We start from the raw sequence: 18,135 nt of genomic DNA on the forward strand, positions 1-18,135 counted from the left end.
AAGCAATGACATTAAAATTAGAATATTACATCAGACTAATTAAAAAAAAATTTATATACAAAAATGTGGACTTTTTGGTAAAGCTTGTTCAATACCTGCTTAAAGATTATTTTCAAAAGGTGCTTTAAATCTGAGAAAACAAGCCTCATCAGAGCCAATATTAAATTTTCTTTCAATATGATTGTATATTTTCTTTTGGTTTTTGTTAAATGTGTTCAGGTACGTTGAGCGTGTGTCAGAAATGCTGAGGCAGAAGCTGAAGCAGGCGGATATCCTGGTGCTGAAAGCTTCCACGATGGCTGAGAGAAGGCAAGAAGCCCTCCAAGAGCAGTCCAGACTGGAGCCTCGCGTTGACCTGCTGGCAGGAAGCACCCGGGAACTCCAGAAACTGGTATTAGATTACTTTCCCATTTATTTATGTTCCCGGGGTGTCGGTGCTTTCCCAGTGGGCCACAGAAACTCATAGATCTCTTTTCATGTAAAAGATAGACACATACAGTAAATCTCAAAGTGAATACACCTTCAATCCTCTCTGTAATCTGTTGATTATTTGTTTCTGCAGATTGAAGCCGACATTTCAAAGCGATACCACAACAGACCAGTCAACCTGATGGGGGTGAATATTTAGTGAACTCATGTGATGTATTATGTCATCATCGATAAAGAGAAATAAAACAATATTTAATTTAAACTTGTATGGTTTTGTATTTTGTTCACTAGTACAAGAAGAAAAAGCATTAAGGTCCCGCTTAAATATTAAAAAAAAAACATGTGACTGTAGTCTCTTTATGTTTTAAAAGAATGTTTTTGTAGTTGTCACCAACATTTGGAGGTTGGAGCAGCAGTCCAGTTTGGAACCACAATCTCTACGTAAATGATTTGATTTACAAGGAGCTGCCAGGTTTACAGTAAAGCACCAGAGGTGGTACAGTAAGTGGTGTAATCAAAAGTGAAGCCATTGGGTTACAGTCAGCTTAGGGATGGCCGGGTACATCCTAATGAATTGATAATATTTCAGTAATTTAATTTAAAAAGGGAAACCAATTGAATTTATTCAACACACAGTGATTACATTTAAGTTTTTATTTCTATTGTTTCTCCACAGAACTTTCCATTAATATGCTTGCACACAACAGTCTGTGAACAATCAGCTTCTTTAGAGGCTACCGCTACCTTTTATGGCATAGCAACCCTTAACCTGGCCAGGATAAATTAGTATAAACAATTGGCTAAATTGATGTCCTGTGTTTACAATAACAATAAACCATAATCATCCCTATTAATCGGAATAAACATGTGAAGTATATCACTGTGTACTAAATCTACAGAACACAGGCAATTCACTTTTTTAACTGAATCAGTGAAATACATTGAATTTTGATTTATGCTTCTGTTAATTTATTGAGATGTGTGTGTATATATATGGTGGCATTTTATGCTGCTTTGTTGTTGTTTTTACCCTGTAACACAGGGACATTATTTTTATTACAATATTTTTAAGTATGAACGTATGTTGGCCATGTGTGGAGGTGAAAAAACGCCCTCGAAAATAACATTTCTAAAACGGTTAACGTCAATATTTTCGCCATGCCTATAATACACTCAAACTAATTTAGGCTATCATAATTGCACGAAAGCGTTCTTATTTAATTGTTTTGTAAGTTCTTCTGTAATAGTAGGTGGGTTAAACAAACTGAACCAAATACGAAGGGAGGGGGCGTCCCATCAGCTGATGAAAGCTTACCACTAGAATGTTCTACGCATGCTCCGTGTGTACGCATGTTTTGGGCTAGGCTAGCCGGGGTAGCAAGTGATTTTTGCAAGTCATGGTGGGCCATTCAGTGAGGGTAGCAGCTCAGTGGAACTTTTAATGACAAACGGATTAAGTCACCGGTCTGGTGTGTTAGTCGACATGTGGGCATGAAGACACGGTTACACAATCTTCATGCGTAAGTATAAAATTTAAAGGTTTTAACGAATTATCGCGTTGACCGATACATGGGCTTCATTGTTTAACGACACAACATAACGGAGTGACACATAATTATAATAGTATTTGTGTATCAGAGGCCGGGTGCAGTTTGTCTGACACAGACATTCATTCTAAAATGACTTAAATTAGGTAGCAACAAACTAGCTTATGAGGCTAGCGCTGTATTTAGTGACTTCCTGTACCACTGTCGCGTCGTTCTTTAAACCCCGCCTACGAGCTATTCCTATTGGTCTGGACTGGCTGGAGTCATGTTACATCACAGCCGTCGAAGCCGTTGAATGGCTGAGCCGTCTTGTCCCTCATCTTTTCCCCACTTGTTGCTAGGGAGATTGTTTGACACTAGCTAGGGAGAAAGTAAATGTTAGCAGAGGCGCACCTGCCACTTTTTGGCGAAAGAGAAATTGGGGCGAAGCCGCTAAAGCTACGAAAGGCTCCATGACAGTTACTTTGTGTTGCGTCAGACGGAGGTTATAGGCGTGCGTTAGCGGTGGCCGGGGTCGTGAATCCCCGGCTGGAAGGACAAAGATAGGCGCAGCTGTGCTGGAGGAGGAGGAGGAGGGAGGGACCCTGCCGGCCACCCAGCGTTGCTGTTGGTGGCTGTCAGAGCCAGTCGAGCGAGCTTTCTGGTCTCCCTCATTCACCTTCAGCAGCAGCCAGGAGAAGTAGTTGCCCTGTCAAGGGTGGGGTGATGCCCGAAGCTCTGTGTTCATCTTATCTGCTCTGCCGAACGTCTTAAAACGAAGAGGGACAACGTGGTGCGGTCCGCCAGCAGTCCTCCTGTTCTGTTAGGATGAAGTGGGTTAGCAAGTCCTGCGCTGTCGTCTCCTATAATCTGTTTATAGCAAATGTTGGTAGGTAAGATGTGTTTGAAAGCAGTGTGATTGAAGTGTGCGGACTGGTACAGCAGGGCATTAAAACGTTTAAAATCTACAATGTAAAGATCTCCATTCCAGGCCTGGGGGGAAAAAAAGTCTTATGACCAGATTTTCCGTCAGATCTCTTCAATTACACCCAGTTACGTCTTGAACTAGTGTCTGTTCATTTAATGCTTCTTCCTTAGTTATTCTAGTTTTTATTTTATTGATAAATGCTTTCCTTTTCCCCCCCTAGATTGGAGCTGATTTCATATCAGAGGAATTTGGGCGTGTTTAACTGAAACTACAAAGCTTTAATACCGATATGTTTAGTATTTCTTTTCGAGACTAAACATGTTGAAACAAGTAGTTTGATCTGAAGGAGCATTGAAAATAACTTTTATATGTAGGTTCAGATCTAAGACCTCTAAAGCACTCATCATCAATTACAGAAAAAATATTAATAAGTTTGCTTCTGTTTGCCATGCTTATAGCAGTCCTCAAATAAAGGGATAATTAAAGGATCGTTCTATTGCATATAAATTACTGTCCTTCGGTTTACATTGTAACCTGTGACGAGATGTGAGACAAAATCATAGAAGATTGCCTAATAAAAAAAACAAGATATTGCCATGAAATGTTCAACAATCTTTAACAAAAGTTCTGCATTTTAGTGGTTAGAATATATTTCTGTTAACTGACCTGTAAAAATCATTTTATTCAGCCTAACCATGATGTTTGCTTCTGCAGAATATTTCTAAGATTAAATGGCAGCAACTGAGGCCTTGATGGGGAAAAACACCATCAGCTTCCATTTGTTTCAAATTACGTAATTATTTAGTAATTGTGAAATTAAGATAAGAAAGTGTTTTTCTTTTTTTAAAGAAAATCCAGCTCATAAATCAAATCAGTTGATTTTTGGCCTGTAGATACTTAACGTTTACTAATATAAAAAATTAAATTAACAGACCATTTGTCCAGTTTTTTTTTTTTTAATCTACTCCTCTTCGGATAAATCAAACACAGCTTCATTGGACCAAAGCTTTAACCCTTCTAACTGCAGTGAGAAAAATGTTCAATCTAATGGACAGTATGGCTCCTTTAAAAGGTCTAAATTACATCTAAATTTCCTATAATAACAGCAAAATTGCGTTCATCTGTCAAAATCATGTTAATTCATTCTTTATTAGGTTCATATTTGTTTATTACATTTGTATAAATTAGTTTTTAGATAAGAGTAGTGCTGGGAGTCTGGTGTTATTATATGCTGTGATAAAAAGGCTTGTAGTTATGGGTGGAGAAATAACATTTCAGCCACATTAAACTACTTCTCCACAATTGAACCGATGCAAAATTAAATGAAAAGAAAAAAGGCCTTTTTGTATTCGTTTCCCCAGACCATGTGGACTGGGCCTAATTCTCCTAACTTAGCAGCAAAAATAACTTTTATATGAAGCACAAACTCCTTCTTTCAAGGCACCCCCTCGCCGTTAGCCCCAAGGAAGCAAGGATGATGGGATTCCCTTTTTAAAGTGTGACGGTTTTTCTGAAGGAGAAGAAAAGAAACACTGAGAGTACATGCAGAAAGATTACCTGCTATAATACTCAATATTCACTAAATATTGATCAACAGAAGTACAGAAGTTTGACATGGACGAAAATGTCCACTTCTAAGACGTGCTGTGTTTGTTTTCAGAGATATAACAGGACAGAAGCTCTTTTCTACAGAGCTTAAACTTCTTAAGACCCTAAAGGTTCTCAGGTATCTGTAGACGTCTCAGCTGCCCGGAGGAAGATTATTTTAGATGGTCTAATGAGGAGTTTAGTGACCCAGTGCTAGGTTTGAGTTCTGCCTGACAAACCGTCTTTTTCTGTGTTAAAATGAAAGCGTTCTTCTTTTGTTATCCAATGTTACTTATTATTTATGAAGTTATTGTTTTTTTTTTTCCAAGTAGGCCTTGAATTTGACTGAAAACTTGTTCTCGTTGGCAGGAACGGGGAGATGATAACTCTTTGAAGAACCGACCCTGAGAAGAGGACACCTTAGCCTGGAAGCTTTTCAAATTAACCGTCAGAGACGCTTCGCCCTCCTCAACCACTTTTATGTTCGCGTATCTGTTTTCACCCCTTAGTTGTAGCAGAGAGCCGTCGATTACGAGCAGTCGCCCCGGTTTTTGTTTTCCTTTTTTACTTTCATTTTTTTGTTCCTTTGTAAAGAAATGCTTTACCTGAAAAAGTACTTCACAGAGGGCCTGATTCAGTTCACCATCCTCCTGAGTCTCATTGGGGTGCGGGTGGACGTCGACACGTACCTAACCAATCAGTTGCCCCCGCTAAGAGAGATCATCCTGGGGCCCAGCTCAGCCTACACCCAGACCCAGTTCCACAACCTGCGCAACACGCTGGACGGCTATGGGATCCATCCAAAGAGTGTGGACCTGGACCAGTTCTTCACGACCAGGCGGCTGCTGAACGAGGTGCGCCAGCTGGATCGCCTCTCCGTGCCCAGTACCGAGCTCAACGCCTGGCTAGTGCACCGCGACTCTGAGACGGTGGTGTCCGCAGGCGCTCAGTCCAGCCCCGGCATCACCCTGGACAATGGGGCCGGCCTAGAGGACATTAGCAACATTGACGCTTCCCCGGCCATGAGGGGAGGAAGCGGAGCGCCTGAATCCACGTACGACCCGAACGCAGCGGACAGCAGCCTGGGAGCCGTGGCCCCGGAGGGAAACCAGGAGCAGGGCAGCAGAGGCGGCAATGACGACCTCACCAAAGAGGTAGCACGCCTGCGTTTTTGCATGGGGGAGGATTTCTTTTGACTTAGAGGTGTGTCTAAGTGTGCGCATTACACGTTTAGACAGAGATGCACTGTGATAAAGGTAGTTCATTTGGGTAATTTGGTTCAAATTCAGTTGTTGGATTCATCTGACGCAGGAGCAGTTCTGGCCTATAGCTAAACCCCACATTATGTTTCCAGCAGAATGAAAGGATCGTATGATGGGGTTCAGTTCAGAGATCTTGGCCCACTGAGACGTATGTTCATGCACTCAGTACTTGGTCGGGGCTCCTTTTTACCTGAATTACTGTAACAATGCAGCGTGGCACGGAGCCAGTCAGCCTGTGGTTCTTCTGAGCTGTTAAGGAAGCCCACAGGGTTCCTGCGGATCCTTAAAAAGTCTTAAAAGGCATTGAATTCTGTAATATAAAACTAAGGCCTTAATTGGCATTAAAATGTCTTAAATCAATCTCTTAGGTCTTAAAATTGTTACCAAGTCATAAATAGGATTTTATTTTTGTAATCCTTACCAAACAGTAAAATAATTGACACAATTATATATTTTTTTAAATTTACCTAACGGCTCAATGTAACCAGTATTGGTTCCGTCCCGATAGCGGAACTAATAAAAACTGTGAAAAAGAGTTGGCACTGATTTATAGTTTATTTTAGTAGGGAACAAAACAAAGTTTGTGAATTCAGTTCAGTAGTTGTTTAAAAATATCTGTAAATTGTGTGTTTTTTATGCTTTCTTCCTATATGGAATGTTTTTCAAAATCTTTAACATGTTTACTGAGCCATAAAGTAATGGCTTATGTTAAAATAAACATTTGGGTGAAGTTGTCGCAACCAGGTTTATCTTGTTTATCGTGAAGTTGGTCTTAACTTTTTATTTCAAGTGGCATTAAAAAGTCTTAAAAAGTCTTGAATTTAACTTGCCTTATGCTGTAGGAACCCTGAGCCCAGGTTGCTTTGATATGTTGCTCTCTCTCTCTTACCTCTCCTCTTTATCTTTCACATTTTTTCCCTTTTTAGCATTTTGTCTCATCTGTTTCTCTCCTTTTTTTTTTTCTCTTTTACCTTCCCGTTTCAGTGTCTATTGAACATAAAATAGTCTCATCATAAGAAGAAGAAGAAGAAGGGGAAAAAAGGTTGCTTTGACAGCAGCCTGGGCGTTAGGGGACCGGCTGATCAGGCCCAGTAACACCGTGGTCATTGGACCAGATGTACCAGGGTGGGGCCAGTGTTTTATTATTGGAGCGCAGAATAAACTAATTAAAAAGAAAACAAAGCAATATTTCATTGTTTAATACATAAACTGAGCCAAAGAGCCAGTTGTACCTCTGGAACTGCAGGCTGCAGATCTAGCAGAAGTAAATCTGTGAAGGTAAACGTGAAGTTGGCCCACAGGTTTGTTTGCCGGTGCCTATCATAAGAAATTAATTTAAAGCTACAGTTGGTAATCCTGTTCAGAAGCACTTTTTGTTATATTGGGTAAAATGGTCTATACATCACATGTTCAGAAAAAGGAGGTTAAAAAAAATTAGATCTGTGTTAGAGCTGCCCAGTTATTAAAAAAGGGGCTTGAGGAAACTTTGGGGAAAATCGCAGCCTCTACCTGTAATATCATATCTTCAGGACAACAGGGGCACTGGCCCGTGTTAAAGGCCCCACCTGTGCCTGAAGCCACGCCCTGGTGGAAAATCAAATCAGCGTCTCTCATTAAGCTCGTCAGCTGAAGGAAGCATGGGGTGCTCTAAAACGTCCTGCTAGACGTCTGCATTGACTGTGAACTTCAGAAAACCCCAGGGCAGCGACACCGGTAGATGACAGACGCCCCATTCTGGGACCTCGATTTCCAAAGATTTCTGCTTCTGCTCCATCAATTCCTTCTGTATGTTTTCCTTCCACTAAACCTTTCATGGCTGTGGCTGAACTTTTCTAGCTTCCCCTTCTTTGTGGAGTGATGGCCCGCTGTCAAGTCATCAGTCTTCCCATCGGTTCGGTTGCTCCGATGTAACATTCACGTTTTCTGAGAAACAAGACGTCAGTAACCATCAAATCTGAGAGAAACGCGATGAGTTAAAACGAGTCACTCGTTATCGACTATAGTATGAGATGAACTGAAATAGATTGAGCTTTTAGGTATGAAATGTGCCGACATGAACAGGAAGATAAAGAGCTTAGAAAGTTGTATGAGAACCCGTTTTCGGTTTTTCTTTATCTTTTCAGGTTTTGCATGTTCATTTGGGGATCTTTTTTCTTTTTATATCTTTTGTGATAAAAAAAATATATTTATAGTTATGTTAAACGTCACTTTTTGTTTCCATCTTCCACATTTCCAGGCTGTTTTCTCTCTATTTTTAGCAGCTGGTGATGTTTAATGTCCACATAGGCGTAACTTTGGTGTTCGGTCCGATTAATTTAACCTTTAAATCTGCGGTTTTTATAGCCCTTGCTTGTCTGGCAGGTACATGTTGTCTTTTATTGTTTATGTTCCACCTCGAAACAAACACGGGGGGGCAAAGTGATGCAGTAAAAGGCCGGCGTTACACAAAGCTAAAGATTTTTATTTGTTTTGCTGGATCACAAGAATAACCACTGTGTCAAAGTGTTTATATCACGGTTGCACCATCTGATTTGTGTTACATGATCCTCCCTTAAAAGGAGACCTCGTCTCTGGAAAAACAGATGTTATAAAAAAATGTCAAAGTAGGTCGTTTACGGCTCGCATCTAATCATAGAATTAGCGACACGGCCGAGACGCGTTCAATCGCTCGTAATATGATCATTGGTGGGCAGGACAGTTTGTTTAGTGGCTCGTTTGTTTGTTTTGCAGGACATTGACTTGATTGACATCCTATGGCGACAGGACATTGACCTTGGTGCGGGAAGAGAAGTGTTCAGCTACAGCAACCGCCAGAAGGACGCGGAGGAGGAGGAGAAGCCCAGCCCACAGGACAGCAAAGATGTCAACGAGGATCAGGAGAGCTGGAGAAACGGGATAAACCTACAGGGATCTCCGCCGGTGGATGGAGAGACTGGGGAGAGCATTCCTGAGCAGGTTGGTGGAAAAAAACACGGCAGAAAATCCTGCAAGGTTTGGATTTGTCGAACCTTTTCTTGGGAGGTTCTTGTAAAAGTTATTTTTTTTTAATTTGGTAATTGACCATTGGGGTTCAGCTGGTGAGAGAAATGGCTGTTTTCCCCCATGGCCCAGATAAACACATGTTGTGATCTGGCACCAGAGTGGATGCTGCCTGCGGCGCTAAGCAGTTTACCCGTGGCACCTGTTGGGTTGAAAACCCCCCTCCAACAACTGTTTGACCTCAATGTAACTAAAATTAGGCAGATGTAGGCTGGGCTGGTGTGAGATTCCCACAGCATGCTAACCTTGGGTATAAATACCGCCGATCTGGGTATCAGTCAAACGTTTGAAACAATGTATAACAGGATCTGTTTAAAACACAGAAGCAACAATCGTTCCTTATTCTGTGAATCATGATTGTTAGACACACTGTTAGAGGCATGATGAGCTTTTCTGTCATACTTATATGTCAGGAACATGTTTCGCTATGTAGAAGCTAAATTTAGAAGTAGTGTCCTCCTTATTGCGAAATATTGCCACTTCCTGTTCTGCTCGTTATAGACTTTTACTACCCAATTTTAGCTGGTTCATTAATTAGGCTACCTGCACGGGTAGTCTGCAGTCAGCTGCTTTACACACTTCTACAGCCTTACCTTAACAAAAGTGATGGATAGATCTCCTTGAGTCATCCCAGCATAACTGTCTTTGTTTTACACAACCAGAAATATTCCCAGACAGCCAAATCTGTCCTCCCTACAAGTGAAGGAAAGCTGTAGTAGCCTTCTTTCACTTAGCTGACCAACAGTACACAGATGGAGAATTGTTCTTAAAATCCTGGAAAATGAAAACCCAATTCTTTTGTTGTTGGGTTTGATCAAAGGTAATCCGCTGCACAGGAAATGCCAAGAAACTCAATTTGCACCTCTTTGAACCGTCTTTTTCGGACTATAAGTCGCTCCAGAATACAAGTCGCATTTATTTAGAAATTTATTTCTCAAAATCCAAGACTAAAAACTGACATTTAATCTGGTAAGGCAACTTACACAATTGCATCCACAACAGATTGAATAACATGGAACATAGGGGAGGTTGAATGGAGAAAATTAGCATAAGCCAACAGCTCCAAACTGTAAGGTTTTATCCAACGCTTTTCAGTGTAACTTTAGACCGTGAGCGTAACGGTGCTACGTGCTAAGCTAACAGGACGACGCAGATGTTTGAGAGCAACATAAAGCTGACGTGCGTCAGAGAAGTCGTTAACCGCCTAAACAACAGAGCTGTAAGCTAACGCTAGCTGTTATTAGCTTTACGGACAGCCCGATAGTGAAGCAGCAAAACAACATGCACACAATGCTTTTAATGTTTCATAGGGCTGCAACGATTAGTCGACATTATTGACAATGTCAATAATGTACAACTGTCGACGTGTCGTTAAAAATATATAAACATCGCTGCGGTCTCAAAGTTTCACTTTCAGTGATAGTTTAAATCACATGACCCTTCACACACGGCTGCAGCTCCATGCAGCATTGTCTGAATGAAGAAGGCACTAAAGTTTCATAAATTACACTTTCGTTGATACAAAATTATCTTTCAGAATTATTTTAGTTGAGAATGGGGTTGTGTAAAGCTGAAATAAACATATGGCTGTGAAATGCTGGCTTCACCCAGCTGTAGCTGAGCGGATGATCAGCTCCTCTGCCCCGGAGGAGGCGTGGCCTCGTGGGGCAGACTGTTCTGAATCTAGCAGCAATTCAATCAGATTATATCTGTCATTATTGGGTTTATTTCAGTGTTCGTTTATCTCTAAGATTAATGGTTGAGATTAAAGTGAAGTTACTTGAAGGGATAGTTTTATGTAATTTAAATGTCTGCCTATAGCGCTGGAGTTTATCTGGAAATGAATAATTAGCTCGTTTTTAATATTGATGCTGTGAATGTTGCCGAATAAAAGAGAACAAGCCTGACTGCATACATATTAATATGCTAAGATTTTTGTTTTACACAAGGCTTTATACTGACATTAAACAACATTAAAAGCTTGAAGGTCTAAAGAATGTTTTAAAAACATTTTATAGTAAAAAATCTAATTTGATAGAAACATTAAAAATAAATTCAGTTAAATTTTAAATACATTTTTTATGGAGGATCATTTATAAAGCTAATAAAGGAGAGCGACAACAAGAGGCAATAAACAGGCGTTCAAATGTGTGTAGACAACAGGTGAGCCTAAATATTTTTTTAAGCAACTGAAGTGATGAAGGAGATCAAATTATTATTATTATCCATCCATCCATCCATCCATTTTCCAAACCGCTTCTCCCTCATGGGGTCACGGGGGGTGCTGGTGTCTATCTCCAGCGTTCACTGGGCGAGAGGTGGGGTACACCCTGGACAGGTCGCCAGTCTGTCGCAGGGCAACACAGAGAGACAAACAGGACAAACAACCATTCACACACACACTCACACCTAAGGACAATTTGAAGAAGCCAATTAACCTAACAGTCATGTTTTTGGACTGTGGGAGGAAGCCGGAGTACCCGGAGAGAACCCACGCATGCACAGGGAGAACATGCAAACTCCATGCAGAAAGACCCAGGGGTGTACTCAAACCCAGGACCTTCTTGCTGCAAGGCAACAGCGCTACCCACTGCGCCACTGTGCAGCCATTATTATTATTATTATTATTATTATTATTATTATTATTATTATTATTATTATTATTATTATTATTATATAATTAAAAAAATAATGGATAGATTAGTCGACAATAATAATTGTTAGTTGCAGCCCTGATGTTTCAATAAATTTCTAAGTGGTACAGGAGCAGCATATAGTTTTCACAAACCTAGAGCGCCCTCTTGTGGCTATAGACAGTAATGTTTACTCCTAGGTTCATGTCGGTCAGTGTAATTTACTTGTATATCAAATCTAAATTTGATATATAAGTCGCACCTGACTATAAATCGCAGGATCTGCCAAACTGAAAAAAAAAGTGTGACTTATAATCTGAAAAATACAGAATATGGATTCAGTGTCTGGATGTGAAACATGATGCCCCTGTATGCAGCTGAAGATGCAGATTATGTTCATTTTATAATCTACTTCTATCCTTTTAGAAAGGGGCAGTTATGAGCAATCCATTTTTATTTTTTTATTTTTACCTAAAGGTGTAGAAGTACTAATGTAGCACACCTTTCTGTGTTTTATTGTTGTTAGCTGCCAGTTCTTGGCTCACAGACTTCACTGTCACTACAGGAGTGCTTGAGGCTGTTGGAGGCCACGTTCCCTTTTGGAGAAGAGGCCGAGGTAACAATGTTCTGTGAGACACTCCCTATGAGGTTAAACGTATATTTTAATCAACATTCTTATGCGCTTTGGTTAGTTTCCAGTCGGTAACCAGGAAGTATCCATTTCCAATGAAGAAGTTCCCTCCACCTCCCAGGGCCTCCCTCTGGCGCCGCAGCTGCCCACGGCAGAGCCGCAGTTAGACCTGGAGCAGCAGTGGCAGGACATCATGGCCATCATGGAGCTGCAGGTATGCTGCGTTTGCAACTCATGACTTTTAGTCTTTGAGCAGAAACCAAAGCGGAAAACGAAAGTTAAAAGGGACCAATTGATGGATATAAAAAATACATTATTCCGCTTTTACAGTGGCTTGCAAAAGTATTTGTACATCTTTATTTGTTAATGCAGAAATCCTAAAAACAGTTTGCATTTATTTTCAGTATTATTTTCCTGAGTCAGCACTCTGCAGAACCATTTGTAGCTGCTGTTGCAGCTGCAGGTCTTTAAGGGCACATCAAGAGCCTGAGATTTCAGGCAGTTCTTATTTGTTAAAGAAGTCGGACCGGTGACGGTGTCCTCAGGGAGACGTGCACTGTTAGTTTGCAATATAGGCTAAAAACTTAGACTTTGGTCCGATCAGAACCTTGTTCCCCATGTTTGCTGCGTTCACTACATCCTTAGAGAACCTGCAGACGGGACTACTTTGCTTCTTGCCACTAAAGGCCAGATTTTAGGACAGCAGATGTCTTTCCTGATTAAGGTTCATCTCTGTGAGGCGTTCAAAGGTTGGGGTGTTGCTGTAGAATAGAGCGCCTTTATTGTGTCAACAGTGTGGAAGTTTGGCATTTCTAAGTGAACTCTGCTTTAAACATCTCCTCATCTTCCTCCCCTGACCTGTCTGCAGTGACCGTTGGTCTCCATGATGCTGATTTTTCTCTAACGTTCTCTACCAACCCTCTGAGGCCTTCACAGAACAGCTGGATTTATATTAAGGTTATACGACTCTCAGGATTTTTTTTTTGCTAAATAGGTGATTTTAGGGGGGATTTGTGTTGAGAGGGGGTTAAGAAAAAGACGTGCCACTTTTCAGATTTGGATTTGTAAAACCTTTTGAAAAGCGGTGTGTAACTTACCGTCCACTTCCCAGCGCTGCCTTGCGTTGGTCTGCTGTAGAATCCCAATAAGCCACGTTAAGGTTTGATGTGACGACGGGTATGGATCATTTTGCAGGGCACTGAACGCACCGCCGTTATTAAACCTTTTTGCAATTTTTGTCCAAAGGCAATGGAGGTGAACACGTCGCTGCAGACCGTGTCCGGCGGCGGAAGCGCCAGCGAGCGGACGGCGGACTCGACCGGCAGCGGAAACCTGGGTCTGTCCGACGGTCCCACGCCCATAAACCAGGACGTCAGCCTTCACCAGGCCTCCCTGCCCAGCTGCAGCCAAGACTTCCCGCAGATTTTCAGCCCCCAGCTGGACTCGGTCAGCGTCGCCCCGACGACCGGCACGGTGCGGCCGTCCTCCAGCAACTCCACCAACGTCACCTCCACCTTCGGGGCAACCAACCTGACGGGGGTCTTCCTCCCGCCCATCAACGGCTCCGGCAGCAACGTCACGTCTCCGCCCGACCCCTTCACCACCCTGCTGGAGGAGTCCATGCTGGACGAGATCAGCCTGCTGGACCTGGCCATGGAGGAGGGCTTCAGCCAGGCCCAGGCCTCCCAGCTGGAGGACGAGCTCGACTCAGATTCAGGCCTCTCCCTGGACTCCAGCCGCAGCCCGGCCTCCCCGAGCAGCTCCGAGACGTCCTGCTCGTCTGCCGCCTCGTCCTCCTCCACCTCCGCCAACTTCTCGGAGGAGGGCGCCGTGGGCTACAGCACCGACTCGGAGGTGGCTGCGGCGGAGACGGAGGAGGGCGCGGTCGGCGGCTACCAGCCCGAGTACAGCAAGCTCTGCCGCATGAGCTTCCAGGACCTCTCGCAGTTCCACGGCCTCCCTCAGCTCGACGGCATCAGCCACAACCACACCTACAACGTGCCGCTCTCCTCCGCCTTCTCCGAGCACCCAGATCTTCCCCTTTCGGCCGGGAAGAAGACGGCCCGCGACAAAAAGCTCCAGCCTTCTCAGGACCTGCTCGACAAGCACTCGAGTCGCGACGAGCGGCGGGCGCGGGCCATGAAGATCCCCTTCTCCAACGACAAGATCATCAACCTCCCCGTGGAGGAGTTCAACGAGCTCCTGGCCAAGCACCACCTGAGCGAGGCCCAGCTCGCCCTCATCCGCGACATCCGCAGGCGCGGCAAGAACAAGATGGCCGCCCAGAACTGCCGCAAGCGCAAGCTGGAGACCATCATCAACCTGGAGCAGGGCGTGCAAGACCTGAGGCGCGACAAAGCCCGCCTGCTGAAGGAGAGGATGGAGTTCATCCGCTCCATCCGGCAGCTGAAGCAGAAGATGCAGAACCTGTGCACAGAGGTTTTCAGTCAGCTGCGGGACGAGGACGGCCGGCCCTACCCCCCCAGCCAGTACTGCCTGCAGTACGGCGCCGACGGCAGCGTGCTGATCATGCCCCGCGGAGCCACGGCCGCGCAGCCGAGCCGGAAACCCGAGAAAAAACAGAAGGACAAGAAGAAGTGAGCCCGAACGCCGCTGGTTATTCTATCACTTTGCTAAATCAGTCAGATTTGTGCAGATTCAAAAGAGATGCCCTTTTTTTCCTTTAAGAAGATTCTGTTGAAGAGAAACGGCATTTACCTCCTCCTGGGTTAGTTTCTCCCCGTTCATTCTCTTCCTCTGTTTTTCCTAGAAACAACTCTGAAGCAGAATAGCTCTCGGCTCGAGTACCGTTGTTTCATTATTTAGACGAGGAGAGGATGGGATTTAAAGGACAAAAACCCGAGCTACTAGAAAAACACATGGCTGCTCTGCTTCCCTTTGCACCAAACCACTAAGGATGGAGGCCTGTAGGGTGAACGAATGGACGGATGTCGTAGGGAGGGGAAGGGGAGGGGGGGCTAACAAACACTGGCAACATGCATGGTTGGAACACCTTTGCATTGAAAGGGTTTAAATGACTATCAGATCACATCCCACCCCGGAGACTTTTAGCAACTGCTTTTAAGTTGTAGATCTTAAGGCAAAGATCAGCACCTAAAGTTGAGAGACAAGAAACCAAAGGCTACAGGAAGTCCATTGTTTCAGAATGCCATTAACACCTATACTAACCAAAGGTTGTAGGGCGCACCCGCTCACCCGATCTGTACAAGTCCAAAAAAAAAAAAAAAAAAAAAGCTCCAACGCTGCACTCTTACTCCGTGGGTTTGTACCGCGGAAGTCTAGTTGTTGAGTCCGTTTCCTGGCGGCACCGAAGCGTAGAAGGCCCCAAAACGCCCGGTTGGACGTGTGGAAGTCGTCTGATTGGATAAGAAGTCGGAGGCTGAGTGTTAAAAGAGGGCTGGCCGCGAAGCCCCGCAGGAGGAGCCGGGGGGGATATTTCTGGGGACGAGGCGCGTTTGCCAAAATGGATCGACTTCCTCATGAATTATACATAGCAGCGTAATTTTGTCTTTTTTTTTAAAAAAGGCTTGGCCGTATGCATTTTTGACGTTTTCTGTCGCTGCTCCGTTGCTGCAGGTTTAAGTACAGGCGATGCATTTAGGAAGGCTCTAAATAACTGTTTATAATGTGTGACATGAGCAGAGTTATAGGTCTAGCCTCCCCTTTACGTCGGTGTTGATAAAAAAAACCTTTCACTCAGAGAACCGTACCGTTGTTGTCCAAGTGCAGCCGCTGCAGATCACACTTACAGATGCACCTCAACACATTCAAACAGCATCCAGAAGGATGCACAAACTAATTTCGATCACACAGAGGGGGATATTTTCAACCATTAGTTTCTGTCGATGTCGGCGATTGTGACTTAAAGCTAATAAGATGGCAAACATTCAGAACCTTCACTGCAGAGCTGTTGTCCTTGGGCCGTTATGCATTAATCGGTGAGACTACTGACGCGCTTTACAAGGAGGAGGAAGCAACAGCGCTGTGGCCAAGCTTACTGGTGGAAAGTTTAGTGGAAGGAAAAAATAAATAGAAGTAGGCGCACAAGATACAGGGATAACCGCAGCCATGAGGGGACTGTGAACGCCTCTGGAAGAGCTGGAGTCAACGAGAGTCACCACTCAGACCTGTCCGAAGGGTTTTTATTGGAATGGGGGGGAAAAGACTGAACGTTAGCGTAGCGCTTCAAAGTCCCCCGTTTCAGACGAAATAAAAAAAAAAAATGGGTAAACTAATTTAGAGGATCTGAACTTTAGGTTTTCGTTTAGCTGTAAGCCGTAATCGTCTTAAATGTACAGAAATCAACCGTTGGAACGTATCGCTCTGTTCTGAAATGAATCTATAAGCAGGTTCAGTGTTGCGACTTGAATAATTATTAATTTATTGAACGCTCGTCGTCAGGGCTCGGGTTGCGCCGTTGTGTTCGCCGTATACCCCTTAATTGCAGATTTTTCCACAGCCAAAAAAAAATAAAATGCACTAGAAGTAATTACTTTAACCGCTGTGAAGGATGTGGCTTTGGTCGCACGGGTCCTGCGTCGGAGGCTGAGGTTAAGTTAAGCGAGCGTGAGCGGACTTAAAGTCGAATGCCTTTATTTGAAACTCTCATCGTCTTGACTTTTAAAGGATTTTTGAGAACAAAGTGGGAACGTTCTCGAGGTAGAAGTGCTATTACTCGTCTGTTTGAATGAAGTTAGTCGGTGCGCGTGTCATGCGGGGGGCGGGGGGTAATTGACTAAAAAACGGGTGTGTTGCTGCAGCTAAGTTAGCGGTTAGGTGAAAATATTTACAAGAGGCTGAGCAGAACTCGCAACACTGAGATGATGTCCGAATTAAAAAGAGGGAAGATAAAAAAAAAAAGGTTCAAAATGAGAAATGTCTTTATTAAATGTGATATTAAGGCATGAATCTCTGGTTGACATTCACTCTGATGTAACCCAACTATTAAGTACCGCTACTACTTAGTGCACTTTTTTTTTTTTTTTTTTTTTTTTGTGTCTGTCTTGTTCTGTAAATATTTTCCTGTTTTGTTTTCTGTAGTTTGTCCAACGTCTCCATAACCGTGTCGCACTCTCTGCTTTGAGTTTGGATCGTAGTTCCCAGTTTCCGGACGTTTGCTGGCAATCAAGAATTGTTTTTATTGATTAAAGTGTTTTAATTTTCACCCGTGACTCTTGTACTAATAATCCATGCTTGGCTGAACGGTACGTTTGATCAGGCTTTTATTCTATGGAGCTGCCACGATGAAAATATAAACTACTTAAGTCTCCTAAATGTAAAAATGTTACAAAGACAGTTGGTGGAAGATGCATCTAAACTATTTCTCACCAGATATCCATTTTTGTTGATAAAAGCACCTTTGATGATTTCAGTATTTTGGTAGCTTTAGCCTTATAGAGTCTATTATCACTCTTCAGTATGATTGGTCAGCAGGGACTTTGCTGTGCACATGAACCAATCAGATGTCAGAGAAAGGCCTGATTTGAATAAATGACTTGTCAATGAAATTATATAAGGTGCAATTATTAAAAGTAATAAAACTACATCACACACCTTTTTATATACAAAAATAAACATGAGTATCAACTGATCCGTCAATTATTTATTACATAGTGACAGTTGGTACATGCCTGAAGTACTGAAATATATATTGTACCATTTTTATATCTTGGTTATCATTCACAAGTTTAAGTCAATTAATGTTTGAATGTATTAGACATTTTGTTTATTATGGAAGTATTTATAAAATATTTATTTACCAAAGGGAGTATTATAAATACTGAGTAACAGACTTATTACATGTACTTATCTCAGATAAATATTGAAATAATCTGATTTTACCATATGTTAATTTAAAATGTATTTCCCTATCAATATGTTATTTAAGTAAATTACATTTATTAAATATTAAGTATATGATATATAAAAAAAGGTTTTGACATTTTTGGGACATTCGCTGCTCAAAACAATTATCAGATATTGATTAAAAATGAAGTATCCTGCTGGATATCCTCACTGATGGAATGGGTTAGGAACAGAAGCATGCTACGTCATTTGATGAAAAGTCCTTGCACAAAGG

The 18,135-nt window shown here is 42.7% G+C and overlaps 2 protein-coding genes across 4 annotated transcripts in view; both read left to right on the forward strand.

The window, feature by feature from the left end:
* The window catches only part of cdk5rap3 (CDK5 regulatory subunit associated protein 3), a 9,673-nt gene extending 9,009 nt beyond the window's left edge, over nt 1-664 (forward strand). Inside the window, exons 13-14 of the mRNA XM_012877034.3 lie at nt 220-391; nt 563-664. Coding sequence (XP_012732488.2) covers nt 220-391; nt 563-628 — 238 coding nt within the window. The 3' untranslated portion in view covers nt 629-664. The remainder of the gene's footprint in view (nt 1-219; nt 392-562) is intronic.
* A 1,103-nt stretch (nt 665-1,767) lies between these two features.
* Nucleotides 1,768-17,566, forward strand: nfe2l1b (nuclear factor, erythroid 2-like 1b). 3 transcript variants are annotated; one of them, XM_012877013.3, is made up of 6 exons: nt 1,768-1,949; nt 4,840-5,624; nt 8,463-8,687; nt 11,931-12,020; nt 12,097-12,249; nt 13,281-17,566. In XM_012877013.3, the coding sequence occupies exons 2-6, from the start codon at nt 5,067-5,069 to the stop codon at nt 14,634-14,636; spliced, it is 2,382 nt and encodes a 793-aa protein (XP_012732467.2). In that variant the 5' UTR covers nt 1,768-1,949; nt 4,840-5,066; the 3' UTR covers nt 14,637-17,566. The 3 variants fall into 3 exon arrangements, with proteins under 3 accessions (XP_012732467.2, XP_012732469.2, XP_012732468.2); XM_012877015.3 differs by having other exon boundaries at nt 11,970-12,020; XM_012877014.3 differs by lacking the exon at nt 1,768-1,949 and adding an exon at nt 2,007-2,844.
* The last annotated feature ends 569 nt before the right edge of the window (nt 17,567-18,135 follow it).

Source organism: Fundulus heteroclitus, chromosome 10 (assembly GCF_011125445.2).
Source record: "Fundulus heteroclitus isolate FHET01 chromosome 10, MU-UCD_Fhet_4.1, whole genome shotgun sequence".
Taxonomy (NCBI): Eukaryota; Metazoa; Chordata; class Actinopteri; order Cyprinodontiformes; family Fundulidae; genus Fundulus; species Fundulus heteroclitus.

Coding starts and splice junctions, on each gene's coding strand:
- nfe2l1b (XM_012877013.3), top strand. CDS start 5,067: ATGCTTTACCTGAAAAAGTACTTCACAGAGGGCCTGATTCAGTTCACC. Junction 5,625..8,462: donor ATGACGACCTCACCAAAGAG/GTAGCACGCCTG, acceptor TTTGTTTTGCAG/GACATTGACTTGATTGACAT. Junction 8,688..11,930: donor GGGAGAGCATTCCTGAGCAG/GTTGGTGGAAAA, acceptor TATTGTTGTTAG/CTGCCAGTTCTTGGCTCACA.